The sequence below is a fragment of the Alligator mississippiensis genome, chromosome 6, assembly GCF_030867095.1.
Source record: "Alligator mississippiensis isolate rAllMis1 chromosome 6, rAllMis1, whole genome shotgun sequence".
Lineage (NCBI taxonomy): Eukaryota > Metazoa > Chordata > Crocodylia > Alligatoridae > Alligator > Alligator mississippiensis.
Window position 1 is genome coordinate 100,765,460 of NC_081829.1, and position 25,804 is coordinate 100,791,263.

At 67.9% G+C, this 25,804-nt stretch overlaps 1 protein-coding gene across 1 annotated transcript; it reads left to right on the forward strand.

The window, feature by feature from the left end:
- Positions 1 to 9,241: 9,241 nt before the first annotated feature.
- On the forward strand, positions 9,242 to 24,898 carry R3HCC1L (R3H domain and coiled-coil containing 1 like). Its single transcript, XM_059730258.1, has 7 exons — positions 9,242 to 9,413; positions 15,213 to 17,369; positions 22,376 to 22,551; positions 22,868 to 22,938; positions 23,057 to 23,152; positions 23,457 to 23,597; positions 24,312 to 24,898. The coding sequence occupies exons 2-7, from the start codon at positions 15,225 to 15,227 to the stop codon at positions 24,365 to 24,367; spliced, it is 2,685 nt and encodes an 894-aa protein (XP_059586241.1). The 5' UTR covers positions 9,242 to 9,413; positions 15,213 to 15,224; the 3' UTR covers positions 24,368 to 24,898.
- Positions 24,899 to 25,804: the final 906 nt, after the last annotated feature.

A 25,804-nucleotide genomic window follows, 5' to 3' on the forward strand; every position in this document is an offset into this window, starting at 1 on the left:
GATGCTGCTCCCCGGGGCACTGGCCTCTGTCCTGGGGCCATGCTAGGCCTCAGGTCATCTCCCACCCTGGGGCTGGGCCGTGGCACTAGCTGTACCCTCACCCAGCAAGGCAGCATCAAGGCTCTGGCCCTCATGGGGCTGCAGGGGAGAGCATAGGGGAAGGGGTGCATCTGGTAGGGCCAGCCGCTGCTTGTGGCATGGGCTGGCTGCATGCAGCCTGGATGCACAGCCGGGGCCACACAGAGCTGCAGGTCTGGGCTGGGGGGCTAGCCCACATGCATGCAGGCATGCACACATGTGAACACACACATGCTTACGTGCACCTGTGCTCAGGCAGCCGGTCCCTGCAGAGCAGCTGTGCGGGCCCCAGAGCACGGTTACACCTGCTGTCCCCTGGCTGCCCAGGGCCCCCCGGCTGGGTGGGAGCCCGGCACTTGTTCTCCTCCATGAAGCTGCAGTGCATCCCCCCACCCGCCCTGCCCGCCACTCCCCGCTGCGCCGTTAGCACCACAGTGGGACGTCGCACCCCAATTTAGCAATCAGCTTGGCAGTTAGCAGCCCTGGCTCACACAGCCAGCTCCCCGCGCCCCCTCCCCACGCAACAGGCAGGCAAGAAAACAAATGCAGGCAGGAAGCTGGCCGAGCATGCCGAGACTGCGAATGGGCCGGCGACGCTCCCCGGGGCCCAGGTCGGCTCGGCGCGGCTCTGCTCAGCTCAGCTCACTGCAGCCTCGGGAGATAGCACGTACTGCCCCTGGTGTGTGTGCACACAGACACATGTGTGCATGTACAAGTCCCCCATGTGAGCTTTCACAACCATCTGCATGCCTGTGGAAACACACAGATACATGTACAAACCCCCCCGCACAGGCCTGTGTAGCCACCTGCACGCCTGTGCAAACACACACACATGTGAATGTACAAGCCCCTCCATGGGCCTGCACAACCCCCTGTGCAAATACACACACGTGTGCGTGTACAAGCCCTCCCACATGGGCCTGCACAGCCACCTGCATGCATGTGCAAACACATACATGTGCACATGCCCCCTGCAAGCACGTGTGCACCTAGGCATGCACATGGGATATGTGCATGGATGTCACACTCTCAGTCACACCCCCGTCTCTTGCCAGCCTCTAGGCAGCCGCTGTCCCCTGAGCAACCAGCCCAAGAGGCCACGACCTCCCTCCAACCTCACGCCTGGCACAGGACCTTGGCCCCCGGCCAAGCTGCACATGCAGGGGCCAAGCTACCGGCTGCTGCATCGGGGCATGCTGCAGCCCTCTGTGGCCCCAGCACGGCCCAAGGACCGCAGACAGGGCAGGGGTTCGATCCCTAGCCTCCCCTGCACTGAGCTCCCATGCCAAGCAGCCCTGCCCCAGCCCATGGGGGCCCTGGCTGCTCCAATGTGGTTTCCCCCCCCAGCTGTGCAGGCCTGTACAGGCTGGCATGCAGCAGACAGGTGGGGTGTGGGGCACGTGGCAGGGGGCCCAGGCTGGCTAAGCCATGGCAGGAGGGAGCGGAAGGTGCTAATGGAATTAGCCGTGGATACTAAATCAGGAGGTGTCGCGCGCGGGGAGCAGGGACGGCGGGAGGCGCCGCACGGGACCGGCGCAGCGGGGGCGAGGGGGGGGGTCTGGCAGCGGGGACAATGCACAGGAAATTAGACAGCGCTCGCAGCCAGCGATGGTGACAGCGGGGGAAGGGCTGGGGGTGCCAGTCCAAGGGAAGGGCCGGCTCCCCGCAGCCGCAGCCACTTGCATGGACATGTCCAAAGCTGCCCCGTGCCCGGGGCTCCTGCCTGCTCCCCACTTCCCCCTGAGGTGTCCCCAGCACCCACGCACCCCCTGGAGCCGGGGGCTGCTCAGGATGGTGCCTGGCTCAGCCTGGAGAGTGGAGAGACCCAGAGCATTTCTCCAGCCCTGGCCGGGGTCCCCAGATGGATACCATGGGCCCAACCTCCCCCATCACAGGCAGCCCCCGGCAACCCCAAACCCGGCTGCCAGCCCCCACCCTGGCCCTGGCCCTGGCCCCAGCAGCCTTCCCTCCCCACCCGACCTGGTGGCCCCTTCCCTGCCTCCCGTGGCTGCCCTGTCTCCACACAGAATCGTGGCCCCTGGCACTTAGTGTGCAGCACGAGGCAGTGGGGAATCGATGGCAGCCTCCGGCGGGGTCAGGAGGCAGGGGTCAGGGCTGCGCTAGCTTTGGCACTGCACTGCCCCGGCACTAGGCTGCCCCGGCTCTTGCTAGGCTCTCTCTGCACCAGGAGCTGCTTAAGGGGTTAGGAAGGGGTCTGCTGTGTAAAGGGCCCAGTGCTGGCAACGTGGACCTGCTGGAGCTCTGGCCAGGCTGGTAAAGCTGCAGCCTCTGCTCCCCAGGGCTGCACTGGTGGCTCCAGCTCCGGGGCCGTGACACCTGCTCACTTCCAGCCCCTCCACCCAGGATCAGTGCTGCGGGGCTGGGGGGCCACAAGGAGTGCCTGGCCCCTGCACGGATGCAGGTTTTGCTGCCCCCAGCCGCCTCCAGCCCCTGCTTGCAGGGGGACCCCACGACAGCCCTGGAGTGGAGCCTGCACTGCAAGGTCGGGCCGCTCCTTGCCAGGCTGCACGGTGCCACGCATGGATTTGCACAAGAGGCTGGCACACTTGGGGCTGGCTCAAGGTCTCTGCTGGCACAGCTGGCTCTGCTCATCCCGCTTTCTGCTGGCCCCCGTGGCCTGACCTCATCCAGAAGAGATCGGACACGTGCTTGGAGGAAAAGGGCATCAGTCACTATTGAGCAGGGAGTGCGGGGCACGGCCTCTGCATCGGACCTGCCTGGGCCTTGAAGGCTGCAAGGGCGAGAGGAGCAGGGGAAACCCTGCTGGGACACAGGTCACTCTCCCTTCCAGCTGCTGCTCTCTGCCCGCGTGGCACGGAGCCTGGGCATGACGGACCTGGGTCTGACCCGGCACAGGGCAGCTCGGATGTCCTTATGACCTGTGCCTGGAGCCCTGGGTGCAGAGTTGCATCCCCTGAACCCAGCAGGCCTGGAGCCCCCGCACCCGCTGGTCCCAGGGCCCCTCCTACTCCCACTCCTGCTGCCAGCCCCCAGCACCCCCCACCCCACCCCTGCTCCACCCCGCTGCCCTCTTCACCTTCCCACCCCTCGCAATGGCAGCAGCTCCCTCGCAGGCACCCAGCTCCTGCCTGCTCCACCCCGTGTCCCCCACGGCTGCCCACTGACTGTCACCGTGCGCCGTGCCCCAGGGTCCCCACTCGGACGCTTCCTGTCGCCGGGACATCATTAGAAATGTTAATTATTAATTATCGCTAAAAGCCCTTTTTGCTGCATTGCTGTTCTGGAGCTATGCTATCGCTCGGCCCCGTGCTGCTGTAACCGGATCCACCTGGGACGGTCCCCACCGCATCGTCCCTGCGCCGACGGCCCCTTGACTTGCTCCCGTGAGGGGCGGGGAGGTGGACCCGCTGGGCCCAGACTTGCTGACGCGGCTCCCCGCCCGCCTGGGGCTGGGCTGGAGGAGATGGCCCAGGCTCGGCCGCTGGGCACAGAGGCACCGGGACCGTTCGGGTGGGGAGGGGGGTGGGTGCCAGCTTGACCGCAGGGCAGGGCAGGGCAAGACTGGCAGGAGGGCCTGGGGCTTGATGCCCAGCTCTGCCAACAGATGAGGAGGAGGAAGGTGCCCCAGGAAGGACAGGCAGGTGACCCCAGTGGGGCTGGGGCAGAGCTGGGCTGGCCCAGCCAGGAGCAAACAGGGCTGCTGTTAGCATCTGGGCTGGCTGGGCTCAGCCTCACGCAGTGCCGCCGGGAGCCTGGGGGTGCCGCAGGGTGGAAGGAGCCCTGCGCAGGCAGGCCCAGGTGCTGGCTTTGGGGCAGGAGAGCCCCGGGGGTCCTGGCAGGGGCTGGGTGCACCCAGGTTGCAGCGAGCCCGAGCTCGGGGGGAAGCAACCCTTGCCCAACAGAAGGACCTGGAGCCTCTGCTAGATCCCCAAGGTGGGGGAGCCCAGCGGGACCCTGTGGTGTCCCCCACTTGCTCGCCCTGTGCCAGGCCCCGAGGCTGAGTCCCTGGAGCTGGGAGCATCCAGGCAGGGGCACAGGGCCGTGGGGTGGGTGAGGGGAGCACCAGGTCTGGCTCAGCCGGACCCAGCCCGGCCCGGCCTGGCCCGGCCCAGGCTGCTCTGCCCAAGCTCTTTAAAAATTCATCAGCTCCCCGTGGATCCTGCTGATGAATCAGTCCGCATCCTCGTCAGCGGGAGGGTCGCGGGCGGAGGGGCCGTCACCAGACACCGCAGCCAGATAAGGAGCCACTTCCTGCTGCTGAACCCGGAGCAGGTCCCCCCACCCATGTGGGGCCAGGGCAGGTGGCCAGCACTGGGGTCCCCGGGGACAAGGATGGCCTGGGGCCCCTGAACCAGCCCTGCCCCGGCTCCTCCACCCCCGTACCGACCCTGGGTGCTCTTCCTGGGGATCTCGGCTCATGGGAGGCTCCGGGAGGATTTGGGGGTGCCCTGAGCCATCCACAGCGCTGCTGCCACTGCCACTAGCCCTGGGTCCAGCCCTTCCTGTGAAAAACCAGGGGTGCAAGCAGCCAGCACAGACTCCTGGGCTGGGCCAGGCCAGAGCCCCCAGTTCGGCCACCAACCCTCGAAGCCATGGCCAGGGCCCTGTGGGCTCCTAGCCCGTGTGTGCCGAGAGCTGCTGCTGCCATGCGCCCAAACCCTGACCTCCCGAGCGTGCCCATCTCCCCACCACTTTCATGCATTTCCGAGACCAGGGACGTCCCGTGGGCCTGGGCTGCGCAGTGCAGACCTGGGGCTGGAAGCTCTTGCAAACATGCAGCGCAAGCCTGGGCCGGGGGTCCCAGCCATGGGGACAGGCCTGCCCCCCGCAGCACCTCAGGACCCTGGGCCCAGCACCCGGCGAGGCCTTGGTGCCCGTCGTGCAGCCGACGGGGAAGTGCAGCTGGCTGCAGGGACTGGAGCTGGTGCTGGGCTCCATGACTGTGCTGCTGCCTTGGCGAGGATCACAAAGGGGCAGCTCGTCGCACAAACCTCAGCCCCCCTAGGCAGCAGGGGGGAGGCAGGGGGGCTCCGACGAGTGGGTGGGTGTCCGGGGCCTGCGGTCGGCTTCAGTGGCTGAAGAGACGAGGAACCCGCCTGGTGCTGCCGGTTGCAAGAGCTTTCCGGCACGGGACTGGCAAGGGGCAACGGGAAATCTCCCACTTCGTGGCCCCGACAAGGCAGGCGTGCTGACCTTGCGTCGGCAGGCCAGACACACCTGACCCTTGTCTTCCTTTGGGCCATGATGGGATCAAACGTGGGTCTGGAGCCAGGACCTGGCAGACGGGGCCACCAGTGCCTGGGGTCACTATTTTGCACCTACGACCTGTCCACGGGGGCACGGGGCGAGATGTGAGGGTGCAGCTCCCTGGGCTCCTGGCCGGTGGGATACAAGCATGCCAGGCTCCCCAGGGCCTTGCACTTTTGGTACTGAGAGGAGCTGTGGCTCCCACGACCTCCCTCCCCCGCTTCCCCTCGCACGCACAGCCCCGGGAGACCCGGGCAGGCCGCTATCACAGTCCGGGGCCAGCACAGAGCTGCAGCTGCCGCTCACGGGGTCCCCAGGGCTGCGGCCTCTGCCCCGCAGCACGAAGCATTGTGTGGGAGCCGCCGGCCTCGATCAGCTCAGATCTGGAGCCGCAGACAGCTCCTTTCTCTCACCCGCTCATCCTTTCATCCCCAGCCTCCCCACGGCCCGGCTGACGTGGTTGCAGATGAGCAGGCAAGGGGAGGCGGGCAGTGCCCCTGGCCCACTGCCCTCCCCAGGGAGGCCTGTCAGTGTTGGAGCCACGCTGCCCCTCGCCTCAGCAGCCCCCATCATTTGGAGACACGGGGGCAGCTGGCACGGCCCCACCATCAGCCCCTGTTCGCTGTGGGGCTCTGGCACAGATGGAGGAGCCGCCCGCCTGCCCCCGGCACTGCAGCCTGGGCACGGCGCTGGGCTCCGTACCCGCCAGCCTGCAGCGTGCAGCCAGCTCTGGGGTGCGGCGCAGCAGGCACTGTCAGCCCCTGGCTCAGCAGGGCAGGGGGAGGGGGGTCTCCTGTGTGCAGGGGCTTCACGTGGGCCGGGACTTGCTCCACACGCAGGCTGGAAGCCGTGGCCTGGGGCCTCCTTGACCCCAGGGAGCCAGCAGCCGTGGTCTGGGGCTGGCTGTGCCGCAGAGTCCGGGAGACCTTCCGCCGGGCCGTTCCCACGGGTGGGATGCGGGGTGGGCGGGGATGCGCAGCCCGTCTGTGGCTGGAGCAGGTCCCCGAGTGCCCTGCTGCCGGCTGCCGGGGGCTCCGCGCGGCTCAGCCTCCCGCAGACATAAATCATTTTCTAATTTATAACATGAATAATTGATTCTGCCTCCGTGGCCGGCGATAAATCTCCCGCGCGCACATGCATAAGAAAATAATAATAATGAAAGCGATCAGGACCCGCCGCCATCGATTAGCTGCGTGCAGGGGCCGTGGCTGTGGTGCCTGCCCGGGGCAGGGGCCAGCTGCTCTCTGCTGGGGTCTCCCTGCACTGGGGGTCCCTGCTTGGGGGCAGAGGTGTTCCCCTTCCCTGGTGGGTGGAGGGGCTGCCCCTAACGAGCTGCCATGGCTGGGGCTAAGCAGGGATAAAGACAGACTGACTTTATGCCCATGCTGTTCCCCTTGTGCTTTGGGGAGTCCACAACACAGGAGGTCCCCCGTCTCCTCCCTGGGGCTGCGGCTGCATCTTTAGCAGAGAGGTCCTTTCTGCCGGGTGTGTGTTGGGCCTTGGAGTTCAAAGGTGCGGGATGCCAGGCCCCACTTCACCCAGCAAGGCCTGCTCTGGGCCCAGGCAGCCTGGCCTGTCCCTGCCAGCGTGGCCATGTCCGGGGACACCTCCCGGGTGCAGACGGGTGGGAGCCAGCGCGGGCCAACCAGGCTGAGCATGGGCTGGAGCCAGGGCAGCAGACTGCGGGCAGTGCCCACAAAAGGCGAAGCGCTCAGGGGGCTGCAGTGAAACCTCCTGGCAGGGAGCTGGGGCAGAGCGTGCTGATGGGGGAGGACCAGGCTGGCACAGCTCTGGGGGGGGGTCTGTGGCAGGTCCCTGGCTCTGCTGCCTGGCCGCCCGTGGAGCAGAGAGCACCCAGGCTCCGACCAAGGGCCCCAGCCCCGGCAGAGCTGCCTCCGCGTCGGGAGTGCCTGGCAGCTTGGGGACTTCATTAGTGGCTGGAGGAAGCGCTGGTCCCAGCTGTCTGGGCGTGCGAGCCACTGTGCCGTGCTCATTACAAGCTGGCACGGAGATGTGGATGCAAAGCTGCTGCGCTTCCCCTGGGGAAGGCATCCCCACCGCTCCCTGCAGCGTGGCTGTGGGAGCCTGTGCTGGGCGGTGGGCAGCAGGGGTGTATCCCCTGCCTTTGCCACCCCAGCAGTGCCAGTCAGCATAGCTCAGGCCCCCGGTCGCCAGCCCCAGCCCCAGCCCCGCAGAGCTGGACACCACCCAAGGGAAGCTGCTCGCACTTAGTGTGCAGCACGCGGGAACGGGGAATCGATGGAGGCCTCTGGAGGGGTCGGGGCGGGTGGGAGGGGGTCAAGGCTGCGGTAGCGTTCCCACTACCGGGGCAGGACCGCGGGGTCGTACCACGGTGCCAGGACCCCACTGCCACGGAGCTCCGTGTCGCAGGGTTCCCCAAGCCTTCTGCACCAGGCCCTGGCGGGCTTGGACACATGCTCGGTGCTGTGTGGTGGCTGGGGCCGCCAGGGCTGGGGGTGCCGGGAGCTGGTTTATCTGACGTGGGAGCCCAGCTCCAGCAAAGAGCCCCAGTCCCTCGGTGCAGATGCGGGGATCATAGCTCAGCTCCCCAGAGCCTGCCAGTGCTAAGCATGGGCTCCAAGCTGGCATGCCACACCACACCACACACGTGAGCACATATGTGTCACTATGCACGTCGTGTTCACGTAAGTGCGCATTTGTGTGCAAGTGCATTTGTGCATGCACGTGTGCTTTTATGCAAATGTATATGTGGGGGTGCATGCTTCTGTGCGTCACCCCATGTGTCCGCGTATGCGCATGCATGTGTTGTGTGTTCTTGTGGCACGTGTGTATGTCTGGGCACACGTGCACTGTGTGTGTGCATGCTTCTGTGCATGTGCGTATGTGTGGAGGCATGCCTGTCTGTGCGATCCATGGGTCAGTGTGTGTGAGGAGCCCGGAGGAGTCACAGCCAGGAGTCTGGCATGGGGGGCGGGTAGAAGCTGAGTCCGGATGGGGGGTGCTGGGGCCGGGGCTGGCAGGCAGGGCCCCGGGCGTGGGTGGCTCGGCGCTGGGTGTGCTGGGGTGGTGTGATGCCGGCAGGGCCTGGGTGATTAGCAAGAGAGGCCATATCAGCGGCGCGGGGCAGGAGTCAGCAGGAGCTGTTATTACATCCCCGGCGGCGCTGAGACAGGCCTTATCGCTCCATCGATACGAGCTTCCTCCTGATGAAATGAAAAATGGACCTGCCGGGGGGAGGGGGCGGTGGGCCGCGCGCAGCGCTGCCAGCCCAGCCGTGCCCCCGGCAGCACGCAGCCGCCTTGTCAACCCCGTTTAGGCCCACGGGGCTAGGCCCGGGGTCTCTTTTGCCCCAGGCAGACACCCCACCAACCCCATCCACTCCTGCGGGAGGGAGGAGACCCGAGTCCCTCCTGCCCCAGCCGGACGGACACCCCATCCATCCCGCTCATTGCTATGGGGTAGACCTGGTGTCTCCTCGCCAGGGAGGCACCCGGCAACCCCACCCGTGCCTGTGGGCCGGGCCCGGTGACTCTCCCGGCCAGGCACCTTGTCGGCCCGCTGGTTCCCGTGGGCACGGCCCCGGCCCCGGCCCAGCCCCCCTGCCCCTGCCCCTGCCCTCCGGAGCCAGGGAGCTTCCAAGTGGGGCGCTGCCCGCACCCTTGGACGAGGGGCTCCGCGGTGCCGGGCCCAGCCCAGAGCAAAGCCCTTTGCCCGGCTGCTTGCGAGCCGTGCGGGGCGAGCGCGCCCACGCGTGCCCAAGGCGCGGGCGGGCGGGGCGGGGAGCTGCCCCCGAGCTCGTGGGGCCGGCCCGCGCCGCGCCGCGCCGTGCTGCCCGGGGCGGGGGGCCCTGGCCCGAGCACGTGGCGGGGCGCGGGCTGCGTGTGCGGGGCCGCGGGAACCGGGCGGCTCGGGCCGATCCAGGGAGGAAGGAGCCATGAACGGCACAAGGCACGTTCCCGCCCGGCTCCGCACGCGGGGACACGCGTGGGCGGGCGGGGACGCGGCCGCGGCCCGGACTACGGCTCCCGGCGCCCCGCGCGGCCGTGGGAGGAGCTGCCCGGGCGGAAGCGGCGGGACGAGGCGGCGCGGGACGAGCCCGGGCCCGGGGACCCCCGCCCCACGCGGTAACCGCCCCGTCGGGGTGCCGGGGCCCGGGGGGGCTGGCGCCTTGCCCCCGTGGGCGGGTGCGTGTGCGTGTGCGCGGGGGGGGCGGCCAGCCCGGCCCCACGGCCGCCCCCGGACACGGGGCGTCAAGCCAGGGCCCCGGGCGGCACTGCGGGCGTGGCGCGCGCAGCGGGTGAAGGAGCTGGTTGCGGAGGCCCCGGCCCCCCCCCGCGGCGCTGCCTTGTTTGTCCGGGGAAAGGCAGCTCTGAAAGCTCTCGGGCTCCTCGGCGTGTGTGCCGCTGATTGTGGCCCCTTGTCTGTATTCGCAGCTCCCCTCCCTCGCCTCGCCTCGCCCCGCTGTCATTAACTCCTGCCCCGGTGCCCGCGGCTCGCAGGGACCGCGTGGAGGCATAAATCACCGCCCGGCCCGGCCCGGCCCCGGCGGCTGCGCCCGTATCTGCTGGGAGCACCGGCAGGCTACGGGCCATTGCGTCTCTCCGGCTCGGGCTCGGCGAGTGTCCCGCCTGCCTTTGACAGCCCCGGGGCTTCGTGCAGGGCCGCGGGGCGAGGGGCTCGGGGCAGCCGTGGGGGCTGCTCTCCGCTCTTGCTTTCCTCTGTGCGTGCGCGCGCGCAGGCGGCTCCTCCAGACGTGGTGCCAGGTGGGCTGGCTGGAGGGCTCCCCGGCCCTGTGCTCGGATGGAGGCCGGGCGCCCAGGACACGTCTCCTTCCTGCCCGTGGCTCTACCGGCGCGGGCCCGGGGGCGCTGAGCCAGCCTGGCTCCGCTGGCCTTTGGGGCCTGGCCCTGGGGCTTGCTGGGGGCGTGGGGCCGGTGCGTCCCCTGCGCCTCCCCGCTCCGTCCCCGTGTTTGCCGGCTGCCTGCGGCGCTCCGCAGAGCAGATGGTCCATGAAAATGTTGCACGCGCCGTCCCCACCCCCGGCGCCCTGTTAGCAATCTGCCGGCGCTGTTAGGGATCCTGCCGGCCTCGGGAAGCAGATGGGAGCATGTGCGTGTGTGTGCAGGCATGGGCCAGAGCCGGTGTGTCCCGGCAAACCCGTGCCAGCGTAGCAGCCTGGTAGCCCCCGCGAGCTCTGCTGGCTCCGGAGCCTGCGCTGGAAGCAAATCCCGGCTGTAGGTCCCTGCGAGCTAGGGGGCTGTTTGCCCCAAAGGGGCACGGGCTGCCTGCCTGCTGGGGACACCGGGCCAGGTGCCAGGCTCTGGCGTGCCGTCGGAGCCTGGCGGTGCTCGGTGGGCACGTGCCAGCTGAAGGGGTTTCTAATCGAGGCTGTTTAGAATCTCCTTGTACCTGCTGTTTTATGGGTATTATTATTTTTTAAGAAGCACCAGGGCTGCAGCAGGCAATAAAGAGTGACATTGTGCGTGCGGAAGCGCTGTGCCAGCACTGTGCCGGCCCACAAGGGCACCCCCAGCTCCCCGAGCGCGCGCTGCAGCAGCTGGGGAGCCGCAGCCAGGGGCAGGGGCAGGGGCTGAGGCAGCCCCCCTGGGTTGCAGAGCCCTGTCCCCAGGGACAGAGCGGGGCCACTGCAATGCTGCGCTCCTGACAGCGGGCCCAGGGCCCTGCGCGGGCATGGGGCACGCTGCCCTCCCTGCGTCCGCCCCAGGGTTGCCGTTCCACTGCTGTTAGAGGGCTGTAAGGTTATGCGCGCTATTGATGGAACTATGGATCGAGTGGAATTAGAAACCTCGCCGGCTAAAAATACAGCTCCCTGCCAGGAAGCGCGGCAGCCTGCAGCGGGGGCGCTGGGTGCCGCGCATGCTTTTTTTTCCAGGAACTGGCATGGTGAGCGCGAGCCCAGCCGCCGGGGATTGGTGCCCCGTGTGCCCCTGGCTTTGCCCATCTTCCTCTCCGGCGCCTGCTCCTCCCGGCACTGCTGGCAGCAGGGAGTGCCGGCCCCGCTGCAGTGGGATGCATGCAGACCCCGGCCGTGGGCTGCCCTGTGCACGGGTGCAGAGGAGCTGGACCCACGTGCGGCTCCTGAGGCTGGAGCCGAACAGAGCTGGGTTTGTGGCTGACGGGGGTTCAGGAATAACCTGTCCCTCGCACCCTCCTTTTGCACCCCTGCGCTGCTCTCTGGGCAGTGGTGCAGGTGGGGATCATGCCCCTGTCTGGGCAGGAGAGAGCAGACCAGGCAGACTGGAGCGGCCCAGCCCTGCTTTAGAGACAGGAGGGGCGGGAGGAAGTGGAGATGGAAGACCTGGCTCCTGTCTCCAATGCAGCTCCAGTGCTGCAGGAGCCCGGCCCTGCCCTGAGTGCCCCATGCCCAGCTGCTCGGGGCTGCGGTCAGCGCTGGGGCGAAGCCGGCGTTGCTGGCTCCGTCTAGTGCGGCTGCAGGGGGGGCAGGGGCCGGGCGGTGCCCTGGCACACCAGGGCTCCCCGGAAGTGGCCGTGGGGGCAGCTCTCATGGGAGCCCCTCTCATGGGATGTCCTGCTCGTGTGGGGGGGCACGGGGGGCTCGGCGGCGCCGGATCTGCCATGTTCTGCGGCAGCTGCGGGCGGAGCTGGCATGAATGGCAGTGAGCTGTGCGGCCGCCCCGCTCGGCTGGTGTGAACTGGTCTGGAGGCAAGGGCTGTGGCTTTGCCCCCCCGAGCGTGAAATCAGTTGGTGCCGGTGAGTGGCGCCGGGGCCCAGTGGTGTGTGTAATAGGCGGGGGCGCGGGGGGGTCTCTGCAGGGGCCCGCCGCGGTCGCACGCTGCACCCCGGGAAGCCTCTGTTCCAGCTACTCAAGCGTCTCTCCCTGCACCACCGGGCGCCGTCCCGCCAGCCCCTGCCCTTGAGACGGGCGGCTGCGCTCCCGGGGCCTTGACATGGTGCCCGGCGGGATGTCCGTGCTGAGGCTCTGGCCTGTCCCACGGGGCAGCGGGTGACGCTGGTGGGGTGGCGGGTGCTGGTGGGGCAGTGCCGGCGTGGCACCAGCTAGCTCGAGGGTGCGGCAAGGTGAATGCGCGTGTTGGAGCAGGTCGTAAATCCGCGCCCGAAGGCTCCTCTCCTTGGAGGCAATCGGGTTGGCGCATGCAGCTGCCTGGCTCTGGGCGGCTGCCTCGGCCCCGTGCCCCGGGCAGGGAGCATGGTCCCTGCTGCGGGCTGCGGCACTCCCTGGGGTTGCAGCTCCCCGGCTCTGCCCCTTGCACAGTGCCCCGGGCACAGCCGGCAGGTGGGATCCACCTGCCCCCTCCCCGCAGCCTCTGGCTGACACCGGGCTCTGCCCACGTGGCTGCTGTAGCCGAGGCGTGGGGCAGCGTGGGTTCCCGTGGCTGGACCCCTCCAGGACAAGCCCTCCTGGACCCGTCTGCCTGGGCTGACCCTGCCTCAGGCAGGGCTGGGACTGGATGTGACCCCTCAGCTCCCTGCCTGCCTCACGGCTCTGGGATGCTCTGAGCCTCGTGGCTCCGGGGCTGGGGTCCTCTCACGCCTGAGCAGGCCAGGTGTGTGCATGGCTCTGGCTAAGAGGGGCCGGGTCATGGTGCTCGCCAGGCCCTGTGCGGGAGCTGGCACCTTCCACCCTGAACCTGAGCCTTGTTTATTGGGGTCATGAGCGCCCCCCAGGTTGCCCGCGTGGCTGCTGGCTTCACCGTGACCCCTCGTGCACGCAGCACCCGGGCCGACCAGCAGCCTCCGAACCCGACCGGGAAGCGATTGCTTGCTAAGCCCCGCTCGCCCAGCTTCGGGGAGGGGGGTTGCCAGCACAGAAAGGCTCTGGTGCCTTCTCCATGGATGACTCGTGTCACACGTGCCCTCCTGAGCATGCACCGGTGTGTCCCCCAGTGGGGCGGGACAGCTCCCTGCCTAGGGAGCCAGGAGGGGCTGGGCCAGGCGGGGGGGCAGGGCCAGGAGTCTGCCCGGGCTCGGCTCTGCCTTGCTGGGCAGGACAGGGTGGGCTGTCAGCATCCTTCAGGTGCCTGTGCCGGGGGGTCCCAGGCCTGCGAGGGAGGGAGCCAGGCCCGAGGTTTCTATGCCCAGCAGCCGCTGGCTCTTGCCGGCCTTGCCAGCTGGCGGGTGTCTTGGAGGTTGCCGAGAGAGACCCATCCATCACGCGGTGGCTCCAGAGGCGCGAGTGCAAGTGCCGCGCTCGCCGGCAGCCGTCCCTCCGCCTGCCCGTCCATCCATCCATCAGCCGTGCGGAGCGAGATGCAGCGAAGCAGGCGGCCCCAGAGCCCAGACACTTTCTGACCGAGCCTCGCGCCCGCGGCTGAGCTGCAACCGCAGAGAGCAGCCTTGGGCATGGCCCGCAGCCCGCGCCTTCCTGGCATGGCCCAGCCCGGCCCAGGGGCACAGGGAGAAGGGTCAGCAAGGGGCTCACGGACACCCCTGGCCCGGCCTGGGGGTCTCTGTGCTGTGGGCTTGGTCCTGATCCTGCCCCTGGTCCTGGCAGGTCTGTTTGCAGCGCGGCGCGCAGGGAGGAGCAAGGAGCCTAATGTGCCGGAGGTGCCTCGGAAATGAGAGCCTTGGCCGCGTTCCTGGCCCGATCGATCCGCCGGCAGCTTATGCATCCTGACATTCATAATCTCGGCCGGCCCTGATGTTCCAGATGAATGGCCCCGGGGGCCGTCCATCCGTCACTGCGCATTAATTACTGAAGAGGTGTTTTTCCAGTGATTTACCTGACAGCGGCCGTGATGGATGCCCCCGGACGCAGCGGGCAGCTATTCATCATGCGGCCACGCCTTTCCCCCGCTCCCCGCCGCCGGACGGACCCCCCGACCATCTGTCTCCATCAGCCCGTGGGGCTTGGGCCCCGCAGCGAGCGAGCAAGTGGTGCCGCCTTATGCTGGGTGCCACGGAGCATCGGTGTCTCTTGTGGCCGGTGGGTGCCAGCGTGCCGGGCCTTGCTGTGCTCGAGGGAGCTGAGGGAAGCTGCCAAGCTGCAGCCAGCCAGGGGCAACCCTGGGGCAACATCTTCCCCGTCGCTGCTGGGACGGGGGAGCTGAGCCCGTGCCACGGTGCTGCAAGCTGCTGCCCCGTGCGGCAGGGTGTCTCCCAGAGCCAGGCCGGCCTGGGCTGTGGTCCTGGGTACTTGTCCCTCTGTGTGGGACAGAGAGGCTCAGGAGGCCCTGGCTTGGCAGGCTCTGTGCACACGCATGCTTGCACACATGCACACGCATGGACACACACGCAGCCCCTGTCTGCAGGAGCGCAGCGCAGTTTCTCAACCAGGAGCTGTGGCATCCCGGGTGCCACGGGGCACCAGCCATGCGAGGCCTGTCTGGGGGGCAGACATGACTCGCGGATAAGTCAGGCTGGATGTGACCCCTTTAGAGACTCACTGAATAAGGTGGAGAGAGCGCAAGCTTCTGTGAGCCCAAGTTTACTCCCTCAGCTGCTGCGATCGAGGTTGGGTAAACCCAGAGACTGAGGCAGGGATCCGTCATGTTAAAAGCTCCTTGCCCCGCTGTGCCTGCCAGGTCTTTGCCTTGGGAAAATCTCTGTATTCATTTTCTGCAGTCAAAAAATGAGGGAAGACAAAGAGCCGGCGTTGTCCGAGCGGGCCTCTGGTCTCTCAAGGGTGCCCCGGGCCCGGGGCGGCTGAGAGCCACGGGCACGGGGCCACAGCCGGGAACTGGGCACCCTCCCTGCCCTGTGCCAGCTTCTCGGGCTGAGCAGGCTGGGGCAGGGGCGAGCGGTGGGGAGGGGGCAGCGTGCAGGGGCGAGGCTGGGGGCTGGCGTCCGTCCGTGCTGTCATTTGGGCAAAGCCTGTTGTGCCCCCTGGGCACCTGCCCAGCGTGACCCCGGGGCTGCCTCTCGGGACCCCAAGATGCGGTGCCTGCCGTGCTAGTGATGTGCCTCCTTCTCTCCCTTGCAGGTGGAGGCGGCCATGCAGCAGGACGGGGAGAGGACCCGGGCTCGACCGCGCAAGCCCGACATGGCCCTGTACGTGCCCAAAGCACGCCGGGAGCGGGCGGCTGGCGCCGGCACTGCGCTGCCCACGGGGCACCGGAGGGAGGAGGAGAAACCGTGCCAGCCACCGAAGGAGCTCTCCAGTGGCCACAGCAAGAGGCAGAGCCCCGGTGCCCGTGAGCGTTTGGCTGGAGACAGCCGGAGACCAGACGGGAAGGCGAGGAAGGGGCTGCCCCGTGGGGACGTGGCATCAGGCAGCCCAGGAGCACGTGGCCGGCGCCCTCCAGTTCCCAGGCAGCAGCAGGAGGACCCGTCCCTGTCTCGCTGCCCGCGGGAGCAGGCCGCTGCAGGGATAGGGGACAGTGGGGACAGGAGCCGCGGGAGCCCCGGCTTCCAGGAGCCGCGGGCTGGCATTGCCTCTTCTCGTCCCGCAGAGAGTGCTCCGGCGGCCCTCTCGGCAGGGCTGGGCTCTTCCTCCGAGCCGGGGCACGGCACGGCTGGTGACAGAGCAGAGCGGGCAGGCGCGAGCATCCCGCGTCAGGCAGAGCAGAGCCCGGGCTTTGCGGCGCTGCCAGCAGGCAGGGAGGTGGGGAGTGTGCCGGAGGCTGCAGCAGGGAGCGAGGAGAAGGCGCGTGAGCTCACGGCGAGCATGTGTGATGTCACAGGGGACAGTGCCCTGGCTGCGAGCACAGGTGGCTCATGTGAGCACTCAGTAGGTAGTGTCCTGGAGCCAACAGAGGTGAACAGGGAAAGCCCCCCTGAGCTCGCCGAGAGGGATGCGTGTAGTGCATCCAAGCTCGCAGGGGAGAGTGTCCCGGCTCCAGCAGAGCAGAGCATGTGTGGTGCACTTGAGCTTGTAGGGGAGTATGCGGGAAGCGCGTCTGCGGTCTCAGGGAAGGACCTGGACATGAGTGGGGAGAGCGCAGGCAGCCTATCCGAGCTGCTAGAGGAGAGCGTGGGGAGTGCGTCCGAGCTCGTGGGGGAGGATGTCCCCAGTCACGGAGCGCAGGGCATAGGTTGCACCGGTGAGCTCCCTGGGGACAATGCAGGGAGCACATCTGAGCTTGCAGAAGAGAGCGTCCCAGCTCCAATGGAGCAGAGCATGTGTGGTGCACTTGAGCTTGTAGGGGAGTATGCGGGAAGCGCGTCTGCAGTCTCAGGGAAGGACCTGGACATGAGTGGGGAGAGCACAGGCAGCCTATCCGAGCTGCTAGAGGAGAGCGTGGGGAGCACGTCCGAGCTCGCGGGGGAGGATGTCCCCAGTCATGGGGCACAGGGCATAGGTTTCACCAGTGAACTCCCTTGGGACAGTGCAGGGAGCACATCTGAGCCTGCAGAAGAGAGCGTCCTGGCTCCAACAGAGCAGAGCGTGTGTGGTGCACTTGAGCTTGTAGGGGAGCGCACAGGCGGCACATCTGCCATCTCAGGACAAGACCTGGACCTGAGTGAGGAGACCACGGGCAGCCTGCCCGAGCTTCTAGAGGAGAGCGCGGGGAGCGCATCCGAGCTTGCAGGGGAAGGCACCCCCTCTCAGGGAAGGGAGCTCGCCAGGCTTGCAATGGAGTTTGCAGGCTTGCATGCAGGGAGCGTGGCGGAGCGTGCGGGGGGCCTGGCAGAGCTTGTAGGTGAGAGTGCAAGTCAGGTGCCCCCCTGTGCAGCTGGGCACGCTGCCGGTGTGCTGGGCCAGGCGGGCGGAGGCCTGGGTGAGCATGGAGAGGAGGGAGCAGACAGCACGTCTGCCTGGGCCGGCTCAGGCGTCGGGGTCTCTCCGTGGGGGGAGTTCGAGGCCAGCAGCGGGGCAGGCGGACACGCCAAGGGGGTCTCTGGCTGTGCAGTGACAGGCGCGGTCCAGGGGTGCCCTCATGCATGCATTGAGCTTGCCCAGTCTCCGGCAGTGCCGTGCTGCCCCTCGGACAGCGCGGAGCCGCTCTCGGGGGACGGCTCAGCTGTGGAGCAAGATGCCAGCACGTCGAGTCAGCCAGGCTCGGACGGGGGATCAGCATCATCCTGCCGGGAGGGAGACAGCCCCGGGGCCCCGAGCGATGGCAGTGCTGCGGCCGAGAGCTGGGACGCCCTGTTCAACGACGACGGCGACTGCCTGGACCCGCGGCTGCTGGAGGAGGTAGGTCCCGTGCGCTCGCGGGGAGCAGCTGACCGGGGGGAAGCCAGTGGTCGCACCAGTGCCCTGGCTGCGACGTGCATGGGCGCCTGAGCTCTGGGCAGGGGCGAGCGGGGAAGGCAGGGACCTCGCTGCTGGTGAGACACACATGGTCCTGCCTGGGCGTGCAGGGAGCTGCCCCCTGCTCTTCGGGTGTGAGGTCGGTGTTGTGCCAGGGTTGAGGGTTGTCTTATGCAGAGTTTAGATGATGGGTTTGCGCAGGATGGTTTGGGCAGGGCTGGTCCTCCGCAGGTCTCTTCCAGCCCCACTTCTCTGCAATGCTCTGGTTCGTCCTGTGTCATCCTTGGGGGGCAGATGCGTGGGCCATGCCCAGGCCTGGTGCCCGCCAGCCGCGGGCCCGCAGAGGGTGAAGGGAGGCGTGTTTGTTTTATACAACGTAAAAAGTGCACTTTAAGAGGCGCTTGAGTACCGTAAACTGCCGTGGTGCCCTCGTGAAACTTGGGGGCAGTTGTAAAGCACGAGGCCAAAACACACCGGCTCCATTGAAAACGCGGCGTGAAGCTTCCTCTAAGCGGCAGCCGCTTCATCAGGGGCAGCTCGTTAGCGTACCTTCCCGTAAGCGCCCGGCTGAATTTACGGCAATTAGCTGCCGGTTCCCTGCCAGCGTCAGGGGAGCACTCGGCTTTCGCTGCGAACCCGGGGATTCGTTATTAACTGCTAAATCAATAGAGCAGAGCCGGCGTGGTCCAGGCTGGCACGGCCAGCCCCGAGGTAACGAGCGGGGCTAGTATTGCCAGGAGGAAGGTCTGTCCTGGCTGAGCGCGCCCTGGCCTGGGCTACCAGAACCCGCGCGGCCGTCGGGCACCAGCACCGAGGGGCCTGGTGCTGAAGCTGCCGTGGGCGCAGCTAAATGCAAAGGCATACATGGGGATGCAGCTCCAGAGCCTGGCATGGGGCATGTGGCACGTGGCACGCACACAGTGCTGCAGGTCCCGGGGCCTGTGGCCAGCCCAGGAGCCGTCCGTCACAGGGCAGCAGCCATTCACGCTGGCGCGACTTGCATGGTGTGTGGTGATGCTGGCGGTACACGGACACGGCTTTGCTACGCACGGGCTGCTTGTGTCTGTGCTGAGCTTGTCCGGAGGGTGCGGTGATGCCTGAACTCTGCTGTGGAGGTTTCCCAGGCTGCTGGGCTGTTTGTTGCCCCGACCCCCCCAGCTCCTTTCTGCTCCATGTGTCGGGGGGTTAATCCTCCCCCCAAGGTGCCGGTGCTGCTGCAGCCCAGTCTGGGGATGGGGCTGGGCTGTGCCAATGCTCCTGCTGGCACCGACCCCGCAGGGTCCTGGTGGAGGGTCTTGCCCCTGCGCTCAGGCTCAGCCCCGCGCTGCACTGGGGCAGGAAGGGATTTCCCCCCTGCTCAGACTGGTCTGGACTGGGGGGCTTTGCCTTTCCCTGCAGCGGGGGCACGGCCTGGCCTGGGCTCTCTGCAGTGCCCACGACCCCCCGGCAGCAGCAGGACGTTGGCAGCCGTGGCCCCCCTGTATCCCAGGGTGGGGGCGATGCCTGGGGCTGTGTTGGGGGCAAGTGTGTTGTGCGGCTCCGAGGTCGGACACAGGGTTTGTCTGGGCGGGTTTGGATGGGCCGGATCCTGCCCCAGGCTGGGGTGGATGTGATGTAACCTCTGCAGGTCCCTGCTGGCCCAGCGGCTCCAGCATTATATGACTATGAGAGGGAAGAGCCAGGCCTGGGTGTGGTAAACAGCACGGTGCACCTGGCCCTGTGCGTGTGCAGGCGTGTGCCAGTGCACGTGTGTATGACAGCAGCGTCTCCTTACATACCCGGGACTGCGCCCTTTGCACGTGAGCGAGGGCTGGGGGAGTGCTGAAGCTGATGTCCCCTGGCCTTCCCGTCCCACGGCCACAGCATGGCCCTGTGTGGTACCATGGGGCCAGGCTGGGAGACGCTTTACTCTGCTTTGCGATGTGCAGAAATGGGTGTGAGGACAACACAGGAGCCGGACGGCAACCTGCCCGGCTGGACCTGGGGCCTGGTGCCCGGGTGCTTGGGCGGCTGCAGCCTGGAGCAAGGAGGCACCAGCTGTGCATGCAGCTGCCCCGGGGTTCAGCTGCTTGTCCCGGGGCCCCGTCCCAGCTTCTGGCTCACGTTCCCAGCAGAGCCCCAGCTCAGACCTGCTGCGCTCCGTGCTGTACGGACACAGAGCCCAAAGGTGGTCTCCAGCCCCGTGGGACGAGACCGCAGCCGGGATCAGAGGGATGGGAGCGTTGGGGGAGCTGGCGGAGCAGGGGATCTGTGGGCATTGCACGCTGGCTCGGGCCAGGCGTGCCAGCCTGGCTCTAGCGTGGGGCATGGGGGAAGCCTGTGTGACTTGGTTCGGGGTTGCAGGGATGTGGGGGGCAGCGTGAGCGGTCTGAGAGCTGGCAGCTGCCGCCACGGGTGCACGGGCAAGGCAGGGCAGAGTGCAGGGAGCCTGACGTGGGCAATGCCGCCCTGCAGGGTTTGCCTGGGGAGAGGAAGAGTTTGACAGTTGAGTTCGCATCTGTGGCTTTGCCCAGCTCCATGAAGAGCAGCCCCTGCACTTGGCTGCCCCTCGGCTGTCCCCGTGCCAGCTGCCCGGGACGGGGGGAGGCAGAGACGCGCGGCGGCCGTGGCGATGCTGGAGCACGGGGTGCTGCGTTTCAGCCCCCCCCCCGCCTGCTTCTGCAGCCCCGGGTGCGTGTGGCATCATCCGCCCCAGGTTCAGTGCCAGGCTGTCCGTGCCAGGGCAGCGTGTGCTGGGGGGCTCCGGGGATCGGGCACTCGGACCGTCCACGAGGGGGAAAATCCCTCCCCACAGAAAGAAAAATTCACTCTGGTCTCCAGATTTCCCAGCCCCTTGCACGGGAGGCAGTGCTTGCAGGGGGGATGCGGAGGCTCTGGGTGTGATGGAGCTGTTGTTAATTAACGGGCCGGACAAGAAAATTAGCAGCGTTGCCGAATCCTCATGCGCCGCAGGTCGCTGCCGGCCAGGGAGATTGATGGCGCCGGGCGCGGCGAGGAGATTTCTGATAGCAGACGGCCCCTTCATCTGCAGAGAGAAGCGTAACGAGCTCTGGCGGCCGGCAGCTGAAGCCAGACAGATTCAGACCGGGAGGAAGGTGCCCGTTTTTTAACGAGGAGGGTAATTAACCATCGGAACAATTTACTTAAGGGCCTGGCAGCTTCTCCATCACTGGAGCCTGGGCGTTGCTCCCAGAGCTCAGTGCCAGCTGCCCCCGTCCCGGCGGGTCCGGGAGATGCAGGAGGGGGCGACTCTCCGGCGGTGCCGTGCAGGGAGCTGGGCGAGGCGATTGCACGGGGCTGTCCCGCGTTGCGGGGAGGACACGGGGCAGTGCCGACGGGGGCTACAGCTGCTGTGTGAGCAAAGGCCTGTGCGGACGGGGGCTACAAGGGGGCTCGCAGGACGGTGGGTCCTGGGCATGGGTGTCCATCAGCCAGGCTGCAGCTGCCTGTGCTCTCGGTGGAGGACCGGGCCTTCTCCTGGCGCAGAGGTGCCAGGGGCCTCGCCGGGCGCACGCTGCTGTGCCACCTGTGCCGCGGCAGCCGGGATCAATGCGCGGGGAGCAGCGAGCGTGTTCCCGGGCACTGCCCGCCCGGCCCTTCCCAGAACGGCCGCTCCCCGGTGTGGAGCAGGGAGCCGGGCCGCGGCGAGGGCTGCATTAGCGCAGCATTAGCGCAGCACCATTCCCGTAAGCAGTCAAGGGTCAGGAAGTGCCCGCACGGAGGGGGCCGTGCAGGCCTGTGCCTTCCCGTCTGCCTCCTGTGCCGTCTCCGTGGCAGGAGGCGACCGGGCGCCCAGGCTTCCTCCTCCGGGCTGGCCTGGCTCCGGCGCGGGGAAAGCAGCCCCTGCCTGTGTGGGCACAGGGCCTGGGCTCCGTCTGTCCAGCTGCCTCTGCAGAGCCGGGGGACCTGGCGGCTGCCCTGCACGACCTGCCCCTGCCCGTGGCCCTGCTCCGCCGCACGCGGTGCCTCGTGCAGGTCGGGACGGCTCCGGGGCTCGGCACGTGCGTTTTGCAGCAGCTCTGTGTCCTCTGACATCTCCCCGGGCCCGATCCTGCCTGCAGCCCAGGGCTCCATCGCCTCCAGGACCGAGGGTGGTGGAGGGCACGGGGTGCCCAGCTGGACCCGCTGTGTGGAGCCCCCCCGGGCCGGCCGCACCACCACCAGCTCTCCGCAGTCGCCGGCGCTCCACAACTCAGGCTCCTGCCCCTGCCGGGCCCTGCCCCCTCCCCGCGCTCCTCACCTGCCTCGAATCTATCTTCCCCGTAAAATTGTCGGAATTAACGCTCTTTATCGACTGAGCCGGCCAGGATTTATGGACTCCAGCCTTGCAGCCGCGGCCACGCCGCTACGACCGCTCCAGGGATCCGCGGGAAGGGGCTGAGTTATGGGCTCTGCGCCGGCCTCCTGCGCTGCCTGGCCCGGGCGGGGTGCGGGAGAGGCACCCCGGGAGCAGCGGGGGCTGCAGGGGCTGGTGCTGATTCCAGTGCAGCGCCGGGGGGGTCCAGCAGGGGATGCTGTGCTGTGGGGGGCACTTTGCCCCCGTGGGGAGGAGCGTGGTGCAGCCCTGGGGTGGCTTGGCTCTCCCTCCTTGCTGCATCCCCAACCCTCGCTGCAGCTTGCAGCACCCAGGCGGTGCCGGGCACCTTGATCTGGGTGTGGGGAGGCCTGGGGGAGCCGTGTCCGGGCCCCCGCCGCATGGCCCAGCAAATCAAGCCATGGGAGACTTAATGGGAAAAGCGGAGGCACGGCGCGAAGGCCTGATCGATACCTCCCGATGTGCCCAGTGCTGTTAATCCATCTCCCCGCCAGTGTCCGGCCATGTCCCCGGGCCTCGCCCCATCCATCAGTCTGTGCGGTGCAGGGGCCAGGACCCGTGGGGCGGGGGAGGGAGCGGGGACCCCCGTCGGCTGCAGGGCAGCTCACAGGCGTGCGTGCATCCCCCCTTGCAGCTGTCGGGCGGCGACGAGCCCCGGCACGGCGTGCAGGAGCCCCGCTTCGACTACTACAGCCCCCGGGCGGCCGAGCCGGACCTGAGCGACGCGGAGCTGCCCCACGTCATCGAGATCTACGACTTCCCGCCAGACTTCCGCACCGAGGACCTGCTGCGCGTCTTCTGCGCCTACCAGTGAGTGCCCTGCCCCGGGCCCCGTACCACCCCTCGGCCCCGCTGTATCCCCCCACCGGGTCTGGGAGCCCCAGGCAGCCCGGCCAGAGCTGCCCGCATGCCCAGGTCCGGGCTCTTGCCATCAGCTGAGTACCCAATGCCAGCCCCATCCTCCTGCTGTCAGCCCTCCTTGCTGAGCCAGGCAGGGGCTACAGTGGCCTGGTCTCCCCCAGATCTCTGGCCCCCTTCTTGCCCCGGCTGTTAGTACCCCCCTCCTACCCCTGCCCATCAGGGGCTGGCATATATGGCCCCCAGCTCAGCTTCTCTGCCCTGCCAGGAAGAAGGGCTTCGACGTCAAGTGGGTGGACGACTCGCACGCCTTGGGGATCTTCTCCAGCCCCATCACAGGTACAGGCTCCCTGCTCCAGCCCAGGCCCCACCGTCCTCCAGCGGGCGCTGCACATCTGGGTGTCCACTGGGTGCTGGCGTTGCCCCGTCCTGATCCGGCCCCGGCCTCTCCCCGCAGCCCGCGACGCACTGAGCAGCAAGCACCTGATGGTGAAGACGCGGCCCCTGTCCCAGGGCACCCGAGCTGCCAAGGCTAAGGCCAGGGCCTGTGCTGGTGAGTGCGGTGGTGCGGCCCCCCCGGGCTCTTTGGCAGGGAGCAGTGTCCACTTTGCAAACTCTCTAAGAGCAGAGGAGCGGGCGCGATGGCTGGGCTGGGAAGAGCGGGGGGAGGGCACTGGCACCAGCCCAAGTATTCCGAGTCCGTGGCAGTGGAGCCCTAGTGCAGACAAGGCCCCGCAGCTCGCAGCAGCTTCGCTGCAGGGCTGTTCACCCCAGGCTAGGGACAGTTCCCGTCCCCAGCGCCCAGCTGCAGTGCCCAGCTCTGAGACCCCCCGCACGGCTCTGCGTTGCCCCCCCAGAGTTCCTGCAGCCGGTGAAGGAGCGCCCGGAGACGTCGGCGGCCCTGGCCAGGCGGCTGGTGATCGGCGCCCTCGGTGTGCGGAGCAGCCAGAGCCGAGCTCAGCGGGACGCTGAGCGCAAGCAACTGCAGGAGGCCCGAGGTGGGTCTGGGGGGAGCTTGGGGCAGGGGCTGGGGCATTTGGGGCCCCCATCAGAGCCTGGCCAGCCTATTGCCCTGTGTCTTGCATGCAGCTGTGTCCCTGCCCAGAGGCAGCTGCATCGGAGACCCCCATCTCTTGCGGTCTGGTGCAGCCTCGCCTGCCCCTTGGCTCCGCAGTGTAGGGTCTGAGGGGCCTGGGCTCAGCCGCTGCCGCGGGGAGGAGCCATCCCTGCCGCTGGGCTGGCAGCTGGCTCGCGGCCCTGCAGCTGCAGCGGGCAGATAACGGGTGATGGAGCGCGGCCGCGCTGGGCCAGGCTGCCTGGGAAACCGCTGCGCTGCCGTCCCCATCGCCTGTCACCAGCAGAGCCAGGCACCGGCTTAACCCTTCCCTGTCTGCTGCCAAGCACTTGCATCCGCTGCCCCCAGGCCTGGGCTGTCCCGTGCCCCCAGACCCCGGGCCCCCTCCTGCTCCCACAGCAGTCCCAGCAGTGCTCTGGGAAGAGCCTGGAGCGGCGGGGAGCCTGCCCCTGCTCCGCTGCCCGCGATGGAGCTGCCCCGCTCCTGCCACCTGCCTCGGGCAGCAGGTGCGTGCGTCCAGCTCTGGGCGCAGGGTTTGGTTCTTGCCGCTAGATGGAGCCCGAGCAGCGCCCAGGCTGCCCCTGCCCCTGCCCTGGGCAGGGGATCCAGGCCTCACGCCTCCTTCTCACCCCTGCAGAGAGGAAGCGCCTGGAGAACAAGCAGCGGGAGGACATCTGGGAAGGCCGGCAGTGAGGCGGCTGCCGGGAAGAGGCTGCCCCGCTGGTGCCAGCCGGACGCTGGGTCCGGGGTTCGAATGCTGCAGCAGCACTGTCAGCCCAGGGAGCAGGGGCAGGCGGTCCGGTCCATCTGGGCTCAGAGGGAGCCTCTTGGTGCAGCCAGGGCTCCTGCCCCAGCCTGATACCGCTGTGTGGGGCTGCAGGGTGGGCACTGCCCACCAGGCCCTTCTCCAGCTCTCCTGCACCCTGGGGGCTGCTGCCCTAAGGCTGGAAGAGTTGTGGTGCGGGGTCTCGCGGCTGGGCTGGGCTGGAGAGACCCTGAGCCAGGGACCCACGGCGCCCGCCTGGTGCTGCCCAGCTCCATCTCAGGGTCATTGCCCCGGTGCTGCAGCCGGGGCCAAGCAAAGAGCTGGGGGCTGCGGGAGGCCATTGCTGCCCTACGCCGAGCTGCTGGAGCCACAAGGGAGCACCAGCCTGGAGTCCCTGCAGAGCTGTGAGTGTGCAGAGTCGCTGTCCTTTATTTTCCTATTAAATGCCATTTATTTTATACTGCGCTGTGGTCCTGGGCTGCTGGGTCCGTGCTTCCTACACGCGGCTGTGGTGACTGGCTAGGGTGGGGGAGGCAGGAAGCCCTGGAAGCGAAGCGTTTGGATCCTGGGAGACACGCAGGTTTAATGCGTTCCCAAAATGTGCAGCAGTGAAATGATTAATGATGTGACTGTGCAGTGTGCCATTGTTAGGCCCCAGAGTGAATGGCCTCCAGGCTTGCAGGGGCTGGCTGTGCTCGGGGCAGCAGGTTTGGGCTGATCTCACACATCTGTTATGACCAGCCCAGGCTCTGAGAGGCCTGTCCGTGCTCCCCAGCCAGTCCAGGCACTGCCCGTTGCAGCCTTTCCCGTGCCTCCACCATCGGCTGTGGCATCTCCTAGAGCCCCGGCTCCGAGCTGGCCCCATGGAGCTGGGCCCAAAGGGGTGCAACCGGGTCTTTAACAGAGAAGGGGTTTGGGGACGTGCAGCACCGAGCGCAAGTCTCGCCCAGCCGGCCCTGGCCCACGTGCTGTCGGCGCAGCGAGCTCCCGGCTCAGCAGCCTCTGTGCAGCCAGTGGCCACGCTGGGGCCTGTGTCTGGAGGTGCCAGCAGCATGTCTGTGCCTTGTGAGCGCTGGGAGCACATGGCCTGCCACCCTGCCCTGCAGACCCTGGGCTGGTCCTGGCTCCCTGCCCGGCCCCGCTCCATGATGGACCCCACGGGCAGGGGCTGACACCATGCCCGGAGCCAGATCTGCTGCAGGAGGCAGCATGCCCGGAGCCATGGAGGGGCCCTGGGCACGGTGGGCACCCCATGGGCTCTCGGAGCAGACGCCGGGCATCATCTGGCACATCTCCGGCAGCTGGGCCATGTGGGGTGGGACGGTGCCAGCCTCCCCCGTGCTTCGTTCCTGCCTGGTCCGGGC